The sequence below is a fragment of the Molothrus ater genome, chromosome 5 (assembly GCF_012460135.2).
Source record: "Molothrus ater isolate BHLD 08-10-18 breed brown headed cowbird chromosome 5, BPBGC_Mater_1.1, whole genome shotgun sequence".
Taxonomy (NCBI): Eukaryota; Metazoa; Chordata; class Aves; order Passeriformes; family Icteridae; genus Molothrus; species Molothrus ater.
This window is the reverse complement of record NC_050482.2, coordinates 56,249,385-56,273,843: the sequence shown is the minus strand read 5'-3', so window position 1 is coordinate 56,273,843 and position 24,459 is coordinate 56,249,385. Positions and strand designations below refer to the sequence as shown.

General features: G+C 40.0%; 1 protein-coding gene across 1 annotated transcript in view; it reads right to left on the bottom strand.

Moving 5' to 3' along the window:
• Nucleotides 1-24,459, bottom strand: part of SCUBE1 (signal peptide, CUB domain and EGF like domain containing 1) — a 192,680-nt gene that overhangs the window by 140,823 nt on the left and 27,398 nt on the right. The window contains exons 3-4 of the mRNA XM_036404941.1: nucleotides 21,177-21,305; nucleotides 1,029-1,163 (exon numbers count right to left, since the gene is read on the bottom strand). Coding sequence (XP_036260834.1) covers nucleotides 1,029-1,163; nucleotides 21,177-21,305 — 264 coding nt within the window. The remainder of the gene's footprint in view (nucleotides 1-1,028; nucleotides 1,164-21,176; nucleotides 21,306-24,459) is intronic.

Genomic DNA, 24,459 nt, shown 5'->3' with positions numbered 1-24,459 from the left:
AAGCAGACACACAGTGCCAGAAACACATCTACATTTCTGAGATGCTACGTTGTAGCAAAACAACAATGTTTTGCTCTCTTATCAACAGAATGACTAAACTCATACTCTGTATTCAAGCATGATTTTCTGGTTAGTATTAGTCTCTTAAAATAGCTCAGAAGCATTTGTGTGGCCTTTTGAAATTTACAGCACTGTTGATCACCAGTCTCATCTTGCTACTTTGTCATTCTGTATTGCTTATTGGTAAATGAGTTTGCTAGCATATCTTCCCACTGCTTCCAGGGTCACAGAAGCCTGAATGAACACTGAGAGAATCCACTTAATTGCAAGGATTTATGACTATGCTGTTTTCTTTTCTCCCTTTCCACTCAAACTTGTCTTCCGTGTCTGACATCCATAGAAAAGGGAAAGCTGCTTATTCTAGTCCAAAACAGCAGCAGACAAGGATCACAGTTTTTCAGGGATTTCTTGTTTCTATTGCTAGTGCATAGGCAACAGAGAAACTGATTTTTAATCCACCCAAGGAGAGAGTACTGAACCACAGAAAATCCAGTGCCAATTATCAGCCACGATCAGTCTGCAATGAAATAATGAGCTACACAACTGGCAAAAACCCCCACAAGCTGTGTAACTTACAGAAGTAACAAGCTGCTTGTTTGGATTTAAGATACCATGCTTTCTAAGGTGAAACACAGGCACACCATTATCTAATAAACAGATTTTAAAGTTCTGGAAACTCAGAACCAGAAAGTTACTATTTGAAAATCTGTCTCTGCCTACACAAAGAGTCTGCTGTGTGAACCAAGTATAATTTGTGTGTCAAACCAAAGCCTGTCTCTTTGTCTTATTTATGGCTCTGCTACAAGTTTGGCTAGCAGAGGAATCAATCAAATCCAACCAACCAGTAAAATGATTTTGGGAACTGTGGAGATTTAAAAACAAAAAACCCAACAAACCCCAAACTGTTTCAGCTTTTCTGATTGAGCATGGTTATTCTAAACAGCACATTTTACCCACTGAAAACTTACCAATGGAGCGATGAATGCAGGTGTGCTGGTTATCACTCAGAAAAAAGCCCTCCTTGCACTGACATTCGTAGCTGCCCATAGTATTCACACAAATCTGCTGGCACCCTCCATTGTTATCCAGACATTCATCAACATCTACAAGACAGAAGGAAAAAGAAATTCAGGGTAATGCACAGATTCAGAATACAAATCTAGAAGAGTGAGGAACACACAAAAAGGCACACTGTAAATTAGGCTAATGAAGATTACCCAAATTAGTTAATCCAAATTAATCCCTCTAATTATTTTTCCTGTATCCTAGGGTTGAAGTTGACATGAAAAAAAACCAAAACAAAACCCCAAACAGTGGGGAGAGGAATCTCCCTAAGTCTTCATGTATTCTGAGCTGCAAATTGATTTCCAGTGCACAATGAACAAGAATAACCTAAAAAGGGTGTGACCCCATCTGCCAAGTGTGCTGTTGCACTCTGTCATTCCCACTCCACTTGGAAAGACATACTTCAGGTCTACAGTAACTTCTAGTAGGGATAGCAGGCAAACACAAAGGGCATTACTGGGTGAAAAGAGTCTTTATAGAGTTCTGGTCTTGAACAGAACAGCATGTTTCAATTACTGGAGTCATAACCCCCTACTTTGTCACTTTGTTTAATGTTGTTTAGTGAAAAGAAGGCTTCTTAAATCTAGATGTTCCATGTCTGTATTGTCATTTTAATAAGCAAATATATAAAACCACAAAGGCAGCATTAGCTACTGGCTGTTTTGAGGGCCTATGCTCCATCACTTCTCTTTGGCGTAATTGTTTTTAGGCTGTAGTGTTTAACAGACACCTACGTATCAGCACTGCCACTATTAGGTATCTGACCCACATTCAACTTTGCAATTTCCCTGTTTTGCTCATGAAAATATGTATTTTTTGCTTTTTTCTTGCCACCTGAAAATTCCATGCTTTCCTTTTTTATGAAGACCCTTCAGCCAGTTAAGATATTTCACAGTATGTGCCAACATGTTGGCAATGGAGTTGGTGTGTGTTTTGCTTTCATTTTATTTTTGGAAAGGGCAAAAAAACCACAACAAAGCTAAATTATCCACAACACTCCAAACCTCAGAAAAGCTGGCATAGCTCCTGCAGAAATTAATTCCACCAGGAGTGGCCACAACACAGTAAGGTAAACCCAAGCTGCTCTTGATGGTACTGTTGCAAGCAAAGCCAACTCCAGGCAGCTCTGAATGCAGGGCTGGCCATGAGCTCCAGCAGCTTGCTCAGCTATTGCTGTTTGTGCTGCCTTCGTGTGACAGCAGTTGTAGCTCTTTCTCACAGAGAAAAAAGCTCTGGGGTAATTTACAGCAGCACCCAGGGAAACCAGGCAGTCTCATTCTGTCTTGAACTATAATGTAAGTGTGTAGACAGTTCTCCTTTTTTTTATTTACCAGGAAACGTTAAGTGCTATTGACTTAAATTTTCTGTATCAAAATCCCCCCTGCACTCAGTTCTTCCTCTTTTCCAGATGCGAACATTGTCACGACCCAATCAGAGATTTTGGAAGTGTGGAGAAAAAGGGAAAATGAAGACTTTCCTTGCCTACCCCTGCACAAGAAGGAAGCCTGGAATCTAGATTCTCCTTTTTGGAAAATTAGCTGAGCACTTACTGAAGGAAAGTCTCAGTTGGTACATGCACAAACCTCAAATTATGCTACAAAGTATGTGGTCTTCCCAGAGCTCTGTTTATGGTATCACAAAGTAACTCAAACAGTTGCCTTTCAACTCTCATGAATACTCTGAAACAAATGCAATGATTTGTAAACTTTTTTTTCTGCTCTTGATAACAAATGCTAATCATTTACCATTTCCATAATGAGATCAATTTATCTATCACCAAGCCCTAAATCCATATGCTAAAATAAAATTATTACAATCAAAACTCTTTAAAAGGATTTTCTATGAGGAATTTCTTCCAATTGTGTTCAATTGCTACTCTCAAAATTATTTTAGTATGCATTGGTGAAGGACTTGAAGAAAACAAACAGCTAGGATCTAGGACTACTCTACACCATACATATGCCTTGCAATGGATCTTGGCTTGATGATGCAGGATTTACATGTTCTCAGGTCTCAGTTCTGAGACTGGGTTAGGCTTTTTGGAGCACTTTGTATTACTGCAGTCTTAAAGGGCAGTATTGCTTACTATTCACCACACCAAGCAATCTATTGGACATGGATGCCTGGAAAATATTTACTGAATTCTTCACTTGGTAAACTTTCTTTCCAATAAAGTCACTTTATGATCAACCTATCAGTTCATTAATAACCCAGTTGAGAGAATAGCATAAAATAGTCTTCTGAAGTTATGCAAGAGAACTCCATTGACTCCAAGAAGCTCAAGCTTTGGTAGATCTGGCAGAGTAATTCCTTAATGTCTCTGAATTTTTTCAAATCTCACAAATGAAATACCTGCCCAAGGGCCTATTTCTTTTTTTCGTTGTGCAATTCTTATTCAGTGCAGCTCAATTTATCCACCTGAAAGTGGAAACATTGGTAGTGCAACATGGATGAGACTGAATTTAGGACGAGATTTTCTAATGATTAAGTTCCACATAAACACCAAAATAAGCAGTCAGATTTTCAACAAAGCTTTTTTTAGCTCCAGTTTTGCTGGCTCTCTACATGTCAAACATGGCTGTTGACTGTTTTGAAAAAAACTGAGAGTAGATTCTCAGGAGCTTTAATTGGTGCCAACTCTGTGTGACAGTTTATACCTGCACCCCAGGGCCTAACTCTGGAGATTTGAAAAAAGTCACTTATGGCATAAAAGTGACTCAAACACCTACTCTAAGCCCCAACTAAACCCATATTAAAAACTTCTAAATTTATTAAGCACAAATACAAAGCTTACTTGGTTTATTACTCTATTCTTAATGAAACAGAATTTTTCTCTTATTTTGAGCAATAGACAGGTCTTCTTTCATAAACTTTTACACAAAATCAGGTACCACTGATCATTCAGGATTGTCAGGAGACAATAATTCAGATTGTCTCTCTGACGATGGCAGCCTCAAGGTAGAAGGAGCAAGCTTCCATTACTTTAAACTGGTGTATGGAAAGTCAAATCCATTTCCCAGCCTCCTTGTATGACAAAAGTTTCAGCTTGGTCTCCCCACCTGATAGTGTGCTGGTTCCTAAAGTACATTATCCAGTGCTCATAGGAGAGCTGAGTCCCAAAATCCAATTGATGCAGGAAGATTTCACCAAGTCTTTACAATCCAAACCCACTAAAGAATGTTAAATTATTCTCACCTGAGCTGAGCTCAGATGGTCATTCCACATGGCTACTCCAACCCTCATCCTCAAAAAGAGGATGAAGAACTAGTAGAGAGTGAACACACATGCTTAAGACATCCTCTGTAATGCTCATCACAAAGAACTGTCCTGTGATTCTGTTTGCCAAAGACAACTGCTGCTGGAAGCACCTAGAAATAGCTCAGTTTCCACAGCTTTTAACTGCTCCTTACCAGCACAAATAAACAGCTCAGATGACCACCAGCACAAAAGCAAGAATTGCTGCTGCAGAATTTAGACCAATGACAAACCTATGTTTGCAGGAAGAGGAGCCCCTGGACTTCAGAGTGGCCAGTCCTCATCAAGGACAACCAGGACTAGGGCAAGAGACAGCTCTGGTAAAGGCTGGGAAAGGAGAAGGATCTTTCAACAGAGACAGAGAGATAATGGCTGCATAAATACATACATATGTAGCTATATCTATATCTCTATATCAGAAGCATTATGCAAATGAATGCAGATTTCAATTTGCATAAGACCTCTAGCTTTTTGGCCCACTGCCTTCATATAATCAAACTCATGTTCTGTACATTAGTAAGATGAGATCCTCTGGAGAGTGGTAGTGTGGAACAGTATCAAAGGGTAGGAAATATTACAGTTGATAAAGATGAATGCTTTATGTATTAAATAAACAAATGTTTTCAGTTTCTCATTTAATTTATCTGATGAATTTTTCAAATTAACTTCACTGGTGTTTCACCCTGATCTGGCACAGAGCTTCCTGCAGTGTTTGGCCTAAAGAAGCTCTTTCAGCAAAGTGTCCTGTTTGGATACCATGGAGGGAGAAAGGTCTGCTAAGGGTACCTGAAACCAAAACCACAAGCAGGAAGACACAGAAGTGGAAACACTACACAGAGTCAATGCCAGGAACAGTATGTCCACTGTTTTCTTCCTCTCCTCATCTTCTCTTCCTTCCTTCTGACATTTTTATGTCAGCATTTTGATGAACACTTAAGACCCTCAGAAATCTGAGTCTTCAAAATCAGCAAAGCATTTGGGAACCATAGTAAAAATGTACTTGCTGTTGCACCAAGACTTCCAAAAACAAGATTTTGACTCATGATCTAAGGAGCTGCTATTTTATTTCCTCTAAGCTACTCTTAGAAACTTTTGGAAGATATCTCTAAGATGCCTATTTAACCAGTGCAGAACATTGTGACAGAGAGATGAAGAACTGATAGCAATACTGCAGACTTGACACAAATGTTAGCAACAAAACACCACTTGGGATATTTTGCATTTGTAAGGGAAAAGATTAGCAACCACAGGCTTGGAAAATATAAGTGCCTGATTCTGGAATTTAAAATAATTACATTCTGAATATTTCTAGTCCGAAAGCTGGCTGAAAGTCTAAATAAAATTTTAAAAAATCACAGTGTTGGATTTACTACAGTCATAATTATACCAAAATCACACCTAGCCTAGCATCTCTGACACTGTCCTTGTAGCTTGTACTCAGGAGAAGACTGTAAAGATGGGACAATACCATTGCAGACATGTTCTCCCAGGTTTCAGCATCACACACCTATCAACTCTCCTAAATCACTTCCTAGACTATTGTCCTGCTGGGTCTTTCCTGTGTGATTTCTCTAATCTCCAATGAGCCCAACATGAGCCAATCATGTTGGGCTCATTGAAGATTAGAGAAATTGCTTTTGTTTATTTCTAAAATGCTGCTTCATAGTCTGGATGAATGCCCCCAGATTCCATTATTGTGAGAAAGAGTAAATATTCATTCACTACTTGCTTTTTCTGCATTTTTCTTCATCTTACAAATCCTCCCTAGCCTCGTACTGTCTCTCTCATCTATTCTGAACCTTGAAGCACAGCAATACACAAATAAGATAATCACAGAAACAATTCAAATGACTTCAATATATCATGTTTAAAACAAAATGCGCTCATTTCTGTGAGTTAACCTTTAATGACAGCAGCATTTGGAACATTCTCTAATCCTCCAAGTACCGTGATGCTCTGTTGGAGTGGGTGTCTTGGAAGATGGGATCTCAAGATACCCATGTAAGCCCAAAGAGCAAATCTGGCATGTAGGAGTGGTATCAGATCAGAGGCTGCAGGCAGGTGCTCCTGCTGGAACGCTCCTACAAGCAGTGACACGCTGTGAAGGTAGGGAGGGTGATCCCTTGCAGCAGCTGAGGGGGCCATGGAAACCAGAATCACTGCTAATTGCAAGAGCTGCCAAACCATCTTCATATAAGCACGCAGGGAGAAGTATTAGAGGCAAGAGACATTGCTACCTATGTACACAGCATTTCTATCTCCAGCAGATCTGAAATCAGACTTCATGAAAAATTTAAAAGCTGGGCCTGAATTCTCTGTTATTTGCACAAGGCTAGATTGCACTTTTGTCCCCTCCTTCCAGAAACTGAAAAATCTGGTGAAGAAAAGGAGAAAGAGCACCACAGCCCTGAATTCAATGCTTCATTCACTCCCACCGTTGCAAAAATACTCACTAGAGCCCTTGGTGAAAAAAGATGCACTTGCAGAAGAGGGATCCTACAGTAGTCAATGTTTACTGAACTAGACATAAAAAACGCCCCCCAAACCAACAAAAAGTGTGCAAAACTACCTTTCCCCAAGAAATAAAGCACATTTTGCAGATGGGAGACATAAAGAAACAATCACAAGAATGCTCTTGGGTAACGAATACTACAATCATTCTAAAGTAATTGATGACTTAATTGATCCCTAGAACCACTCTTTTCATATGTACAAGGATAGAACACTTAAAGTGATGGCTGTGATCTGTCCTGGAGAATTCAGTTTTTTAATGGGTTACAATCACCTATCCACTCCCACTCAGCACCCACTGACTGGGCATCTTGTTTGCCCGCACAACTTGAAAAGGATGCTTCAAATCTTTTCTGTAGTTATTTTCTGACACACAGTGGAATGTCTTAAATTTCACAGTAGGCAAACACGGCATAAATGCCGCTGCAAGAGACTTCTTTGCTCTGTACAGCCTAGGAAACACACACGTAACTCTCAGTTTAACTCTGCTGCATGTGATTGCTGCCCACTTGCTGAGCTGAAGGTAACAGCCCCATGGATATTGTGTGGATGTTGCATCAAGTTCAACTCTCTTGATGTCGTTTGTCCTTTCTTAACCAACTGGGCACCACTCTCTCTCTCTCCTCTTAAGACCCCAAAACCATTTTCACAGCTTTTAGCATTTCCAAAATAAACATCCAAATCCCTGAATGTGACAGTTGTAGCTTCTGTGCTTTCACAGGTGGCCTCCTGACAACAGTGCCTAAACTCAAAAAAGTTCCTGCTCAATTATTTGTTCATGTTACCCACTCTTTTGATTCAGGCTTTAAGACGATTGTGTGTGAATTGGATCACACTTCTTTTCATCTGTGCCATTGTCCAGGGAATGCCAGCGGCCTCCAGCTAGGCATGAAGCTCTTCTGTGAGGCACAGACATCCACAGCTCCATTAGAATAAGTTTGCAGTTCCTACAGACATCTAGTTGTTATGAGTAGAAAAGTTGTCCATTTTTTTTAAAGGTTGCAAAGTTAACAGGTTTAACCAATTGCTGCTAAGTGGGAGTTTTAACTATTTGTTGTTAATAATTTCATGTTGTAATCACCTATAGTTAATAGTTTTTCTTTAATTACCTGTTGTTGATAGTTAGAAATCCCTCTTTGTTGAGTATCACCCTGCTGCTTCCTGGAAAATGGCACCCGGGACTGTGAGGAGGAGGTGACATCGGGCTGGTATGCAAATGTAGAAACACCTCACCAAATCTAGCAGGAAAAACCCCTAAAACAAGGAGCCACCATGGAATTAAGAGATCTAAGTGATGTCTAGAGGTGAAGAATGGAATCTAGTGTCTGCTAAGACCCTTTTTACCTTTCACCCTAACCAAAGATGTCAGCTAGAAAGATAACCTTGAACACCAAACTGAAACGCTTCAAAGTGTTTGGTGCTCTTGTGAGAATAGAAGCCCCAGCTGTGCCTGTATTCTTGTGGACACGCCTGCACTTGCTCTTTCTCCTTCTCTGAGTCACTTCGGGGAGCGGTGACAGTGTGTGCATGGCCCACCCGTGCTTCCCACCCGAGCTGATTTTTAATAAAGGCACTAAAAAGAAGAAAGATCTCCTGCCCTATTTAGTAGGCACTCCAAGTGGCAAATGCTGGATTAACATTACTCCATAACCTAGTGGAGGGAAGCTAATTACAGATACAAACAAGCAGCAGTCCTGATCAATTGAAGGATAAATTTGAGATAAGTAAATTATATAGTCTATTGTCATATGCCCCATTGTCTTTTTCCTCAGCATCATTAACTGCTGCAGGCTGAACTGAACTATCCTTCCAGGATAATTACTGCTTATACCTGCTTCCTTTTACATTTACTTATAGACCCTACCAAGATTAGAAAAATCTGGTTTGGGTTAACTCAAAACTGCTTGTTGTTTTTCTAGTTGTATTGTTATTATTGTCTCAATAATGAAAAAAGATTTTTTCTTTTGGGGTAAACAAACCATGAAACTTGACATGGAAAGTGAGACAGTATCTCCGTCTCAAGTTGGTAAGATTTTCCAGGTCTATAGCACATGAAGTACTTCCTTCCTGAGCTCTGGTAATAAGAGCCTAGAAAATGGCTAGATTAAAGATTTTTGTTGTTACCTGTCAGTAACACAGTTAGGGGCCTCTCTAGAGTCAGATGAGTGATTTTAACCTCAACACTGCAGCACCCAGTAGGCTATGAAGTCATTCTCATGCTCTATATGGACAATACTTGAGGTCCATGAAAAATGGAAGAAATGGGAGAGTCTCAAGCACAACTTTCAATACAGTGTAATGAGAACTATAGCAGGAGAAGAAAAAGACTGGCTTATTCAGGTGAATTGGCATAATCAGACACATTAAACTTTTGGGGAACAGAAAAATGCTGAAATCCTTCCTGTAGGTCATATCAAAACAATTACATTTTCCTGAAAGTATCTCCACTGGCGAAAACTGTTTTATAAACACAGCCTCAGTTTCTGAATAGTTTCAGAGAATGAATGCTTCCTTTGGCACAAAATGTTTGGGCAAATGAGCATTTTTGCCACCTGGGAAATGAGTTCAGCATTTCCACTCTAATAAACATGAGCAACACAAATCCCAGTATTTAGAACAAATATGTTCTCTGATTTCTCTGGACAGAAATACCTGGAACATATTTAAGATCTTACAGCAAATAGTAATTATTTTTTTAATATTATATGGCAACACTAGCTTACTACTCAACCCAGCTGTTCTATATCACACAGTACAAAGCTTGACTGGTTGGTTGGGTTTTTTTTGACTACCTGGGTTTAAGAAAACAGTTGGACACCTGTGCACCAGCTAAGCAGCAGCCACCCATTAGAACATGGAAGCTACAGTAAGTTGTGTTAGTACTAAGCAACTCAACAGATGGACACATCAGCCACATTCATCTCTTATAAAGCGAGACCAGCATTGCCCTGAGCTGGGAATTACCAATGAAAAGCAACAACAGTCAAAAAACCTGACTTCAGAACAGCCACATTCATCTCTTATAAAGCGAGACCAACATTGCCCTGAGCTGGGAATTACCAATGAAAAGCAACAACAGTCAAAAAACCTGACTTCAGGAACATCATATTTATGTAGAGAAGGCAAGAATTTAGTAAGTTTGGAGCTGGCTTGGTAGTGTACAGCCAACACAAACAAAGAACTCAAAATAAATCAAAACAAATAACCACCTTAACTCCACCTTCCCTGTAAAATTCACCAGACGTGCATATTCTTTTTGCCAGCACTCGGGAACACATAAATGGATTTCTCTAACAGCTATATAACACCATGCAATTTTTTAAGGAAAAACCAAAAGAATTCTGGAGATCATGCAACCTCTCTGCTCAGGCAGGGTCATCCTCGAGCATATTACTCAGGATTGTGTCCACATGGCTTTTGAGGGTCTTCCATGGAAGGAGACTCCACATCCTCTCTGGGCTGCCAGCGCTCAGTTGCCTGCATAGTAAAGAAGTTTTTCCTGATGTTCCTCACGGAACACTTCCTGTGTTTCAGTTTCTGCCCATTGACTCTCATCCTGCTGTTTGGCACACTGAGAAGAACCTGGCTCCCAGCTCTTGTCAGGACACCCTCCATGCAGATACTGACAGACATTGCTAAGATCCTCTTTTGGTCATCTCTTCTCCAGGCTAAACAGACCCAGCTCTTTCAGCCTCTCTTCATACAAGAGATTTCTAGTACCCTGATCATCTCCATAGCCCTCTGCTGGACCCAATCCAACAGACTCTTGCATGTAAATGAATCTGTAAATTACAGGAACAATGCAGAGCTTTCTACAGGCATTCCACTGAAAGCTTTCTTACCTTTTCCTCTGAGATACCTAATATTGGTTGTACAGAACCTTAAATCAGAGGGGAAACTACATGTTAAAGCAAATGGACTGACCATCTACTGACAAATTCTGCAACTTGAAAGCCCTGAGGTCCCACTCAAACAGTATGTGTGAAATTATGAAGTGGACACTTGCTGCAATCTACTCAAAGCAAAACTCAGTCCTTGCCTGGGGTATTCATGTAATTTCAGAGCACAAGAATGAGTACTCACATTCTTTCAATGTGTAGTCATTAACAGCCTGAGCCTGTGGTCCACTCAGGTTTTATAGACTAGAGGAGATCTTCAAGTTATTTTTAAAATGACTAAAACCAAGTCTCTTAGACTTCCCTAACATGTTCACACAGGAAGTTTAGGAGTTTTTTGTAAGTACTGAACAGCATTTGGTGACATATAGCCACTCTCAGGCCTACTTAAGAAAGCACTGCAGTTGTACAGGCAGCAAGATACCATGATTTGTACCTGTTGTGCACATAGAAATTTTGATGCACTGGGACCAGAGTGCTTAGCATCTTATTTAACAAGCCCTATATGATTGGTCACACACTACAAATCCTACCCCCCTATATCCTTAGTCGGGTCCAGACCCCTTTCATTGCTGTCATACTCATAATTTTTCTGGAATTTCTGATTAATTTCAGAAGCAATTTCTTAATTCTGCCTTCAAAATAACAACACAAATAATTAAATAGTTTCTCTACTTTTTCAAACATTATTGCTCCAAACTATGGCACAATTTATGTAACAAAATATATTTTCATATACAGAAACATAGAACAGATAGGGTTGGCAGGAACACCTGGAGATCATCTAGCCCAATAGCCCTAGAGCAGGTTGCACAGGATTATGTCCAGGTAGGTTTTGAATCTCTCCAGAGAAGGAGACTTCACAGCCTCTCTGGGAAGCCAGTTCCAGTGCTCTGTCACTCTCACAGTAAAGAAGTTTTTCCTTATACCAAGGAGACTTCATGTGTTTCAGTTTGTGCCCCTTGTCCTTGAAGATATTTGTGTGCATTTATAAGATCCTCTCTCAGTCATGTCTTCCCCCATTTGGTTCCTCACAGGAGAGATGCTCCTGCCCCCTCATTATCTATGCAGCCCTTTGCTGGCCCCACTCCAGGAGCTCCATGTCTCTCCTGTCCTGAGGAGCCCAGAGCTGGACACGGCTCTCCAGATTTGCCTCCCAGGGCCAGGCAGAGGGGTAGGATCACTCCCTGAGCTGCTGACAATGCTCTTCCTGATGGTCCCCAGGATTCCACTGGGGATTCCACCTCCTTGCCCTCAGGACACTGCTGGCTTGGGAATATTTCAGTGTCCACCACGACCCCCAGGTCCTTCTCCTCAGAGATGCTCTCCAGGAGATCACCCCAGCCTGTCCTGGTACCTGGGGTTGTCCTGCCCAGGTGAAGGACCCTGACCTTGCCTTTGCTGAACTTTGTTGGGTTCCTCTCTGCCCAGTTCCCCAGCCTGCCTGAGTTTCACAGAATGACAGCACCTTCTGGTGTGCCAAGGCACTCCTTCCTGTTTTGTATCATCAGCAAATGTGCTGATACATCTCCCCTTCACCCAGGGCCTGATGAGTAAGAGGAACAATACTGGGGCCAGTCCTGACCCCTGGGGTACAGGCCTCCAGCCAGGCCTGCTGCTCTGCTGTTCAGGCAGCTCTCAAAGCACCTCACAGCCCACTTAACCAACCTGCCCTCCTGAGCTCACCCACAAGGATCTTGTGGGGGACAGTCAAAAGCCTTTGTGAAATCAAGGCAGAGAACACCCACTGTTCTCCCTCATCTCCAGCCCATCATTCCATCACAGCAGGCTATCCAACTAGTCAAGTGTGATTTCCCCTTGAAGAATCCATGATATAAACAAAGGGATCACCCTCAGCAGCTTTGCAGATGGCACCAAGCTGAGGGTGCAGTGACAATCCAGAGGGCAAGCTCGAGCAGTGACCCATGGGAATCTCATGAGGTTTAACCAGACCAAGTGCTGGTGCTGCCCCTGTCTTGGGCACATCCCTGTGTGTGATGAATCCAGGCAGGGGATGAGCAGAGGGAGCAGCCCTGGCAGAAGGACTTGGGGCTGCTGTGGGTGAGAGCTGACCCTGCCCCAACCCAGAGGCCCCCTGTGCTGGGCTGCACCCAGAGCCCCAGGGCAGCAGGGCAGGGGGGATTCTGCCCCTCTGTCCCTCTCTGCTGAGCCCCCCCTGCAGGGCTGCATCCAGCCCTGGGCCCAGCCCAGGAAGCACAGGGAGCTGCTGGAGCCAGGCCAGAGCAGGGACACCAAGGGGATCAGAGGGATGGAGCAGCTCTGCTGGGAGGAAAGGCTGAGGGAATTGGGATTGTTCAGCCTGGAGAAGAGAAGGGTGCAGGAAAAACTCATTGTGGCCTTCCAGTAGCTGACGTGAGCCTACAAGAAAGTGAGAAAGGGGCTTTTTACAAGTACATAGGACAAGGGAAAATGGCTTTAAGCTAAAGGAGGGTAGATTTAGATTTGAAATTAGGAAGAAACTTTTCCCTGTGAGGGTGGAGAGGTCACAGGTTGCCCAGAGAAGCTGTGGCTGCCTAATCCCTACAAGTGTCCAAGGCCAGGTTGGAGGGGCTTGGAGCATAGTGGAAGGTGTCCCTGCCCATGGCAGAGGGTGGAACTGAATGATCTTGAGGGTCCCTTCCAACCCAAACCATTCTGTGATTTTATGACTTTTTTCCTCCACATGCTCAGAGATAACATCCAGGATGAGCTGTTCCATCACCTTTCCAGGAATGGTGAGGCTGACTGAACTGTAGTTTCCTGAGTCTTCCTTCTTGCCTTTTTTGAAGACTTGAGTGAATTGTTTCTAATAATTTCTTTCCACATCTCATAAGGCCTCTTAATAATAAATTTTGCTTTAATCTCAAACATTGCAAATTCTCTAAACAATCATTCTTGTAAAAGTATGTCCAGTGACTTTTTAATGAGTAATTATTATTATTTTGATGTTAGCTACAGTCATCAAAAAAGTCATATTAAAACATGCTGCCATCAACTACTCCATGTTCCTCCCTGCTCCTCTTTTATGCAAAACTACGTCTTCTGCTCTGATCCAACTCCAGTAAGAAACAGGGAATATTTTGAGATGCTTGAAAAGGAACTGGACTGAAGTCTGCAGAAGGTAATGAAAGCAGTAAAAACAAGCCTCTACCTTAGTTTTGTAGTTGGATCCATACTTTCAAGTTTGCACACTGAAGTCAAAAGAATAATGTAAAGATGCAGAAATTCATGAAGAGTGTTAGACAGCAAAGGCAGGGCACTATGGAAATCTGAGACACTAAAATCTACTTAGCAAGAAATTCACTACCAACCTTTCATCTAGAACTCATTCCTACTGGAAAAGAGTTAGGTCTCATTTTATAATACAGTCAGCAACTATGTAGCAGATATTCTTTGTGATGTTTATTGACTATATAAATCATATCGTTTATCATAAATCAACACTGCCAAGTTCTGACTGCATTCTAAGCATAGCTCCTCTTTGAAATCAGGGATCTGATGACTTCTTTGTCTGATGTCTTTATGTAATCCATATTAATTCAGTGTTTCAACTGGACCTATGTAGTTTCTAGGACTCAAAAAGGCACCATTCCTTTAGGGAGGGCTTGAATGCCATACGCACCTGACACACCCATTAGAGGCTGGAATCCTGCACCCTCAGTTGAACACACATTCTCCCTTGGTTTAAGTAAGCACTAAACACAATGCAGCTCCCTAAACTTTGATAAATTCAACATATTTTATAGTTCTTCCATTAAGGTATACATCAATAGAGGCCACACTGACTCAGAAATTTGCTATTATGAGAAAGTTAAAACGAATTAACAAAAGACACAAAAGTAACACAAATGAGGTAAAGCAGTAAGGATGCAGTATCTCTGAGCTTGTTGAGCTCACTATCTAGACTATCTACAGCCATATCAAACTAACTAAGAGCATCCATATGGGATATAACTTACACATATTAGCTTCACAGTCTAAGCTGCTTATTCTTTACTTTCCTGAGTGTTCCATGTAGAGAAATCTTTGCTGTGATTGATTACCTCCTCCAGGGAGTAAGTATTGGAAAAAAAGAAGAAAAAGGCTCAGACAACAAGAAGACTTGCAGAAACAAGAGACTGAGATTGATGTTGCTGTCACACAGCTCCCAGTTTCCTAATTTATTATGACAGTCTGAGAATCTAACTTCATAGCTGACAGCCACCAAGATTTATTCTACACTTTTGATTATTTCCCCATACCTAACAAAAAAGCTTTGGTCTATGCTGATTTATACTCTCACTTGTTTTGGTACTTTTCAGATCACATTGGCTTAAGAAAGCAAACATACAGCAAATTAACATGTAAAGAAAGTTATATCCCATTTGAACTCCAAAGATTAATGTGGGGTGACCAAACATTAGAGTACTTTTAAAGGAGGAAACTTTACACAGAAATAGAAAAAGCAAGATAAGGAAGGCAGAGTGTTGAGATCCCAGCTTTGGAGAGGGCTGGATACCAATGACCTTTCCATTAATCACCAAGAGAATTCCAGACTTTTACTGGATGTTGGAAGATCATCAGAACTCAGATGTTATAATCCCATCTTGAAAGAGAGATTTAATTTAGTTTTCTGACTGCCTGCTACCATTCTGCACCATGGAGACTTTCAGAAGATGCAGGCAGCCAAGCAACAAAAATAAATCCATGTATACAGAAGTTGTATGTAAACATCAAATAGAGAATTGTCTCTAGAACATTAACATCCCAGTTATCCATATTTTCTCAGCACCTACTCATCAGTCAGCACAAACTGCAGAATAGCAATACATATTCTAAAATCTGATTCATACTACTGTACCACGAAGACTGGATACTTTAAATTGCTGTCATGAATCACAGCTGTTATTAATCTCATGTACAGACCAAACAAGACTGGTAAAATATCTGAAACCAGGAATATGGTAAAAATCAGTTTGCTGAAGAAATGTATCAGAAAACAAATTTCTTTGTCACTTAGGCTTGCATATGAAAACCAAAGAACTTCAAAAAATGTTTTCAAGTTTTTCATTCTGCAAGAACACATTTGTCACTACAAGGCAGTCTGCTGTGCAATTTGTAGCATGGATTTGTGTGAATGTGCTCACTGCAGCTTGTCTTGGGAAGGTTCAGTGGCTGAATACCAGAAGCTCCCTTCATCTTAAGGCTCTTACTACACCCCAAGGACCTGATCACTGCCTGTCATCTTTTACAGAAAGGCAGAGCTCACAAGAGTTTAAAACATGCAGATAAATGTGCTGATAAACCTTGCATTTCAGCTTGTCTATAAATATATATTTTATACATTCCCATTCCCATCTTGTGGCTTGGACCACTCACAGTTAGAACAGCTCCTTGCTACTCAACTACTGAGACCTGATTTGGGGTCTGGCCTGCTTCTCTTAAGAAATAAACCACCTCCAAGTCCCAAAATCCTGTTCAAGTAAAAGTCTGGAAATGAGTAAGAACTTTAAGATTTAGATTATTAACCTTCTTTAGAAAAAAAACATAATTTTACATTTGTTTTAATAAAAAATGAAGAGTTATAAAAAGAAGGCTACTGGGTATATTCAACCTTCCTCCATCTGCCAATGGGCTTGGAATTACTAACCAGGAGAATCTGGAAGACAGTTTATGACTGATAATATTATTAGAGGACCTGCTATAATGTGCTAGAGAGGGACAACACATAACTGTCAGCTCACCTAATAGTCTTCAGGAACTAGGAAATAAGGGCAAGGAAAACTGGAAGATGGCCAAGAAAATGAACCATTTTTCAGCTCCTCTTTAAAATATTTTTATGAAACTAAAAACAACTTTGCAAAAGCTGTTTAGTTTCATATTAAAAAGTTTAATAAAAAAAATCTATTTGAACTGTCGGGAAACATAAAGAAAAATAAACATCAGGAATACCAGCATTTGCTTGGACTTTAAGCAAGCAACGATTGTGCACAGCTGTCAGAGGAAGAAGAAAAATACAGCTAAATTAAAAGGAAAACACTGATCTCCTTAATCATACCAGTAATTACGCAATCCTGAGTTATGTGATACTTCTGGACAAGATACATCTGGCAGCTTTAGGAATGATTTCTCACACATTTGCAACTCCCCTCCCATTTCATGTTGATAGTCAGATGAGGCACAATCCCAAGTCGCAGTGTGTATGTTTGAACAACAGGATAGGAACAGGTAGAATTTAATTTCTAATGGGTTTGGGTTTATTTTGGGAAAAAAACCCCAAAAACATAGAACCCTGGAACATTTACTGAAAAATGATTGAATCATATGATGTGATATACATACATTTAAAAGTTGGACTCGATGATCTAAAGGTTAAACTCAATGATCTTGGAGGGCTTTTCCAATCTAAATGATTCTGAGATTCTATGCATATAGTAATGTTAGTTTTTTCATCTGAGTCAGATTGCAGATTACTACCACCCAGCCAAGAATTAAACCTCCATGCCAGGGTTAAACCTCTTCTCTTTTAAAGTAAGCCAAGAGATTTTAAAGGAGTACTTCAAGACAGGCACTTGGGTTTAGATCTTAACCTCAGACCTTAGAAGAAACGAAATTGTGTGACTTCAAACATGAAATTTTATACTCGTTTGAGATCCCAAGGTCTATTTTATAACAGGCATCTCAAGGCCTGTGCCTCATCAGCTCCTGGTTCATCTCAGAAGTTTCTCTTTTAGCTGCAGGCTTCCAAATGCCTGGCTGGAATTGCTGCTTTGCTGCACCTACCAGAGCTGGCAAATCAATACCACTCCTGAAGCAGGTTCAGATGCTCCAGGGAAAGTGCCACCACTCTTTTCCCACAGGGGTTTCCGTGTGACTTAGCCACTTTGTCAAGAGATGCCAAGACCATCTGACAACAGACAAATAAAAAGCTAATTTCCATTATTCAGGCTGGAAAATCAAGCCTTCTGCGCAAAGCACACCTTCAAGGTTGCAGGACTTTGCTATTCAATTCACGGCTGACATTGTGCCTGTGTCTGCCACACTCGTGTCTGCTCAGCTCCTGCAGAGAGCTCCATGGAACTTATCACACACACTAGGAATTGCACTTCTGTCCCGATTTCTGACCAGAATTTCCCTCTGCTTCCCAGGATTCTTCTCAATCAGACAAATAATTAGCTCCTGAAGAACCATAAGCTATATTGAATCATCAAAACCTACTTTTATAGTTATCTGCAGGAGGTCACACATACAAAAGAATCAATTGAGATATCATATTACAGGTGTCCAAACTTAGTAATTGCTATTTTTCTGTAGGAGAAACCAAAGCTACACAGACTATTTGAAATAAAATCAGGGATGCAGAAGGGTAAGGATTCTATTCCTGCCTATGGTGTAGACCTTGTGTGAAGACTGAGAAGTAACTTAATCTGTTTGCCTAGTTACTAATCTATAAAACAATGAAAATTTTATTTCATTTCCTTACAGGACTTTCTGAGGACAATTTTATTACTATTTACAAGGCATTAAGACATGTTCCTACAGCAATTAATACCACAGAAAAACTTTTAAATAAAATAAGTATGTCTCTGAATACAATAATTTTTTTTGTCCATGCTGCTTTGCATCTTTTTTGATACTTTCTAGGAAGAATTTGCAACCATCTTTAGTATGCTTACTATAAAGCAGAGAACTTAATAGAACCTATCCTAATCTTTAAAAAAAGGAAGAGTTAGGATGTGTGCAGCCTGGGAGCAAGAATTGCTTATGCAAAAAAGCAATGCTTATTCCCCATTTTAAAAAGTGACTATCACAAATCAGACCTCAGGAGAAAGAAAATATGAAAAAACCCCAAACAACACACAAAAAGGAGAGAAAGCAGGTGGTAGCTATTCTCATTTACATAAAAACAGATAAGCATTATAAAACCCCTCAGATTTGTATTTCATGTACAAGAAGGGAAATCCTATTTCAAACCTACTGTATGACACCAAATACTAGTCTTGCATCCACTGAGCAGAATATAGAGCAATTTTTGAGAAAAAACTACTCAAGGGAATACAGAAAATGTTTATTTTTAGCTAGACAAGGATATCATGGGAGGGAGGGAGGGAGGGAGGGAGGGAAGGAAGGAAAGGAAGGAAAGGAAGGAAAGGAAGGAAAGGAAGGAAAGGAAGGAAAGGAAGGAAAGGAAGGAAAGGAAGGAAAGGAAGGAAAGGAAGGAAAGGAAGGAAAGGAAGGAAAGGAAGGAAGGAAGGAAGGAAGGAAGGAAGGAAGGAAGGAAGGAAGGAAGGAAGGAAGGAAGGAAGGAAGGAAGGAAGGAAGGAAGGAAGGAAGGAAGGAAGGAAGGAAGGAAGGAAGGAAGGAAGGAAGGAAGGAAGGAAGGAAGGAAGGAAGGAAGGAAGGAAGGAAGGAAGGAAGGAAGGAAGGAAGGAAGGAAGGAAGGAAGGAAGGAAGGAAGGAAGGAAGGAAGGAAGGAAGGAAGGAAGGAAGGAAGGAAGGAAGGAAGGGGGAATGTGCCTTGATTCCCTTTTCAGTGTCTGTAAGTAAAACCAGATATTTTACTAACACATGCTAAAGACCATTTATTAGTTGCAGACACAACCTTCCCAGTCCATGGTCTCAAAATGAGAAAGACAGTTGTGACCTCTTTTAGTGTCCTATGGTTGTACATTGGGAGAAAGGGAGCTCTTTGCTATTATTCCCAATGTAGTCACCTGTTTGTATTTTTGTTGGCCTTTTTTTCTTAATTAAAAAACCCCAAAAAACCAAAACAAAAAAAACCACAAAAAAAATCAAGTGGCTGGATATAAATTAATGAAAATGTAATTAGAAATGTGACTATCTCTGTAGATTTAGCCTCTTCATTTCATGACCAGAGAGCAATAACACAGACAGCAGGTCCAAAAAAAGTCCCACAGATCTCCTCAATGGCTCATCATTGATCAGGTCACTCCTTTTGCTGTTCATTGTTCAAAAGAGTTTTTTCCCTACTATAATGGAAGTTGTTTGGACAAAGTTGAAACTAGCAAGCTGTTTGAAACAACACATACGCACAGTTATTTGAATTCCAAATATTTGAACTATTTGATTATGTCTGTGTTCTGTTTTAGTAAGAATTTATGAATATTAGAATAAATAGAGCTTTTCTTTATTTTTTAAATTAATGTCTGGCTGCTCTTTGTATGAGAAATACCTCTTGCACCATTAATCATTTGACCACCTCAGGCTGAGGCAAATAAATCTATTTTAGTCTGTTCTATTACAAATGAAATTTGGAAGTTTGAGTAAAAACCCCTGTCAATGGTCAGGATATATAATCCATCTGAACAAATATTACTCTGTTTGAAAATAAATGCAGTACAAAATACATCTACTGAAAGGCTAATCAAATCCTTGCCCTGAAATCCTAGTTCTTTCATAGCTTCAGTTAGTGCAGACTGGTGATACTGGACTTCAATATTTCTCGTTTGCTGCCTCATTTCTTGAATTTAATTGAAAATATCTCAGTTTTTATTAAAGTAGAGCTGCTGCTGACCTAGAGAAAAATATCCCTTTTACACACTGTTTTATAAACATCACCTTGAAATTAACTTAGGACTGTACCAAAATGTGGCCATTGCATTTATATTGGGAATAGTGAGAAAGAGTCTCTAAGCAAAAAATGACCAACAAGTAAGAAGCTATGGGAAACTGGACATAGAAGTGTAGGTGTGAGGAATTTCATAATAAGAACATATACCTATGTAACTCTCAGACAAACCCACCCTATTTGAACCAGAGCAATGTCCATGAATCAAAAATACAGATCCCCAAATCCTCAGACTGCTGAAGCAATGAAGATCCTGCACTGGGCTTTCACAGTCAGTGGACAGTGTCCCTCCAGTTATTAGTGATCAGTGTTTCTTCTGCCTTGTTTCATTGTCCAAGTATTCCTTCCTGGCTTACTTGTACTTCTAACATTCTGTAATTTATGTTCATATACCATATCCCAGAACTGTACTGCCTGAAAAGGGGAAAAAGGGGAGGGAAAGCTCTAAAGATATTACTGGGATGACAAAAGTTGGAAGAAACAGTATCTCATATATATTAAATATCTCAGTATATTTAATATATTTAACAGATTACTTTTCTTGAAGAAGAAGCCCAAGCACCGAGCACAGGCTTTGGGGGTCAGGGTTTCCCTCAGCAATATTAAACATGGGCATTCTGCTTTGAGCATGTCGAGATTAAGAGTGACAGTTGGAAGGGTCTGACCTAAACCACAGTGGGGCCAACACACAGGTTTGAATGTATTCATTGTGACCTGGATCAAGTCTTTACTGAAGAATCGCCAGGTGATAAAATGCAGAAAACAGATCAGGCCTTCTTGCCACAGCCATGAAATGAAAGTTTCTTGCATTCACCACTTACCAAGACAGTTGTGGCCATCGTGGGCTAACATGAATCCATCATAGCACGTACACCTGTAGTTGCCTGGAATGTTGATACACTCATGGACACAACCCCCATTGTAGAAGTCATTTTCACACTCATCGATATCTAAAACAGAAGAGGGGAGAAAAAAAGCTTTTGTAAAACGAGAATTCTAACAATACAGAAAAAATTCTCCAACTGAGCATGTTTTTTCAAATATGCCCATCCTTAATCTTTCTTTTAGGCTCATTTTGCCTATTTCAACACATGGTCAGGGACTGAAAATATCAGGGTCATATTTGTCTGAAAAGCAGCAAGCCAATGTATAGAACACTCTTTCACAAAATAATTGGAGTATCATCACAGTAAACAATGATATGTTGTCAAAAATAAAAAAAGGAACACTTGATTTTGCTACACTTTATATTTAAAATGTAGTTTTTATTTTCTGGCTTCAATATAATAAAGCAAGGAATTAATCCTTTGACTTGTAACAACTATGAGAAGCATAGTATTAATGTGGCATGAGACAAAAGTATGCCTTTTATAACAAATAAACTATAATCTTCTGTATTAATCACATGCAACCAGAACGACAAAAATGTCAGTATTTTCTTCTCAGAAGATATGATAGAGTAGTTTGGGGTTTTTTCACACTGGCCTGTATCTTAAAGAGGATCATAAAAGATAAGAGATGGATTCTGCTTCAATTACAAACAATCCTGTCATGATCTTCCCTCCCTCATACAAAAAAAAACCTCATTCTAGAAAAAGTAAACTTTCTTCTTTCTACAAACTGTATTTTGGCTTATACATGGAACATCAGTATTACAGTCACTCTTGTGAATAATTAAGTGGTACACATCAACCAACTAAAAATACATAAATAATTAAAGATAGCCTCATGGCTTGATAAGTATCAGGTCTAAATTTGTGTTGTGCTAGACCAAAAACCACAGCTAATCTCCCTAAGTTAGGCAGCACATGATAAACAGATAAAGTTATTATTTTAGAAAACCACCTGTTAGAATATCAGAGTTACCCCAGCATTACATTTCAAATGTGCCTTCCATTGCAGAGGTGATTGACATTTTTCTAAATTAGGTTAATGTTCACATAGATTTTCTCTCTCTTTTTTTTCACCTTTTAAAAGCACTCCACGAAAAGCTCTTGCTACTTGGTATCACACCCAGATGGAATCCAAAGAGGACAAGGTGGTCTGGGCAAAATCAGACCTGTCTGAAGAACCACCTCAGACTCAGCCACTCAGTGCCTTCACCACTTCTGATGCTTGGATTGAGAATTGCTGGGTTTGTCCCTCCTAACACAATCTGTGAGAGCAGGGACAGGCTTTTCCCAAGTTCTGTCACAAGTCTTCTCCCTCATGTTGGCCTCTCCCAAAAATCTACCTTAAACTCAGAATTTTCCAAGTCTCCATCCACCTGCCTTCAACAACTTTGAAGTCTCCCTTGTACAACCTTCTCAGCAGCTTGAAAAGGGAATGACAGGCTTGGTTTTATTTGCAAAACCAGCTGGCTATTTCGTAACTCATCATTTGGCACCATAGCAATACCAGAAATAGGAAGCTGGAGAAATGATCTTCAAACCAAAATACAAGCTGCTGCTTAAAGGTAAATTTCCTAGTCTTTAAAGCACTGCTCTTTTTCTGAAGGTTCTCATTCTTTACTAACAATTTCCATCCATGAGCTGTACAAGTGCCCACTCAGCACAGCCTGTGGTTGTGCTCTACCTTCCAAGTCCAGTATGAGAGCAAAAAGAGAAATCTATGATTTTTATTGAAAACAAGAATGAGCAAGTCAAGTGCTCATCCCAAACAACCTGCAATGCAGTCTCTGAGAAGCTGCTCTCGTTAGGCCACAGCTCCGTGTGCCTGGGTGCATATTCCCAAAATGTTACAGTCTGCTTTCCACTTCGGAGAAATTTGCACCTTCCACAACCATTCATGAATATTTCCAGAAACTTCTTGTTGTTCCTTACAGGCTACAGGGACAAAAAGAGAGCTCTACAATAATGCCATGTTTTAACAGGTCAAGTCAATACTCAAAAAGCATCTAACAGGATTTTGATGGCAGGTGTTTCAGGTGTTCCCCTCAGGACACTCAGAAAAAATGACATCTTCATTTCAAGGTTTGTTCTTAACTTTTATCCAGCGATGAGTCTTTTCAGAAGAGGGCATTCAGAAGAAGCTGTTACCACCTGTAAGATTTCTCAGCATCAGCCTGCCAGGGGTTGAGCAATTAATTCCATTTTTTTTTTCAAACAATGAACCAAACAGTACTATTTGTTTAAATAAGCAGTAGGGGAGCTTTCAAAAGGGAAAAAAATACCAAAGAAATGGGAAGCCTTTTGAATGACTGCCCCTTGTATAACAGTTATTTCTAAAAAGCTGTACTGTGATTAGCAGCACAAAGTGATGATGCAATACAAATACTCGAGTTTTGGAAAAGGTAATGCAACAGATACTGAAACCACAAAAATAGCAAAAGAAACAGATACTTTACATCTCATTCTCTTAGGAGTTCAAGTCACAATTAATATTGCAAAAAGATTAGAATATTATTTCTCCCTTTTGCAGCCCAATAGCTGGAATTTGTATCTCCAGCATGGCTAGCAAAAAAACCAAGGGGCTAAGACTGGTGTATTTACATTTCCCAAAAAACCAAAGCAAAAACACACCAAAAAAACCCCAGCCCCTCTCTCCCCCCTAAAAACCCAAACAAACAAACAAACAAAAAAACCCAAACAAGAAAACCTCATAAAAACATGCACAAAGCCTACAAAGTCCAAATGTTGAACATTTATGAAGCTCCAACTGCCAAGAGAAATGCAAGCAATGTGACCACCACTCCATTTTCTCTTTTACGTGGAGGAAGACATTCTTTAAAGAATGCCTCAGTGTGCAACAGCTGTAATTTATGGACAGAATACTACATCTGACATGACAGAATACGGCTTCCTTAGTAAGCTTCATGTAGAGTAAAAGTAATAGGAGTATATTCAATCACATAAAACCTGCAGCCTTGCTCTTCATTTTTTCTATTATAAGCCTCAAAATTCGCAGGGGCCATCTGTGTTCATTTCCTTTTGAGTAGGTCATATCCTATCATTCTTTTTTTCCTATAATTGATAGAATTGGGTGTTAATCAAAACCTCAACTCCAAACACCCCTGCTTTCTCTGCTAATTTTATAGCTTCAACTATCCTTAGCATTTTTAGCATTTGATCTCTTAATATTGTCTTTCATCATGCAGGAATTACC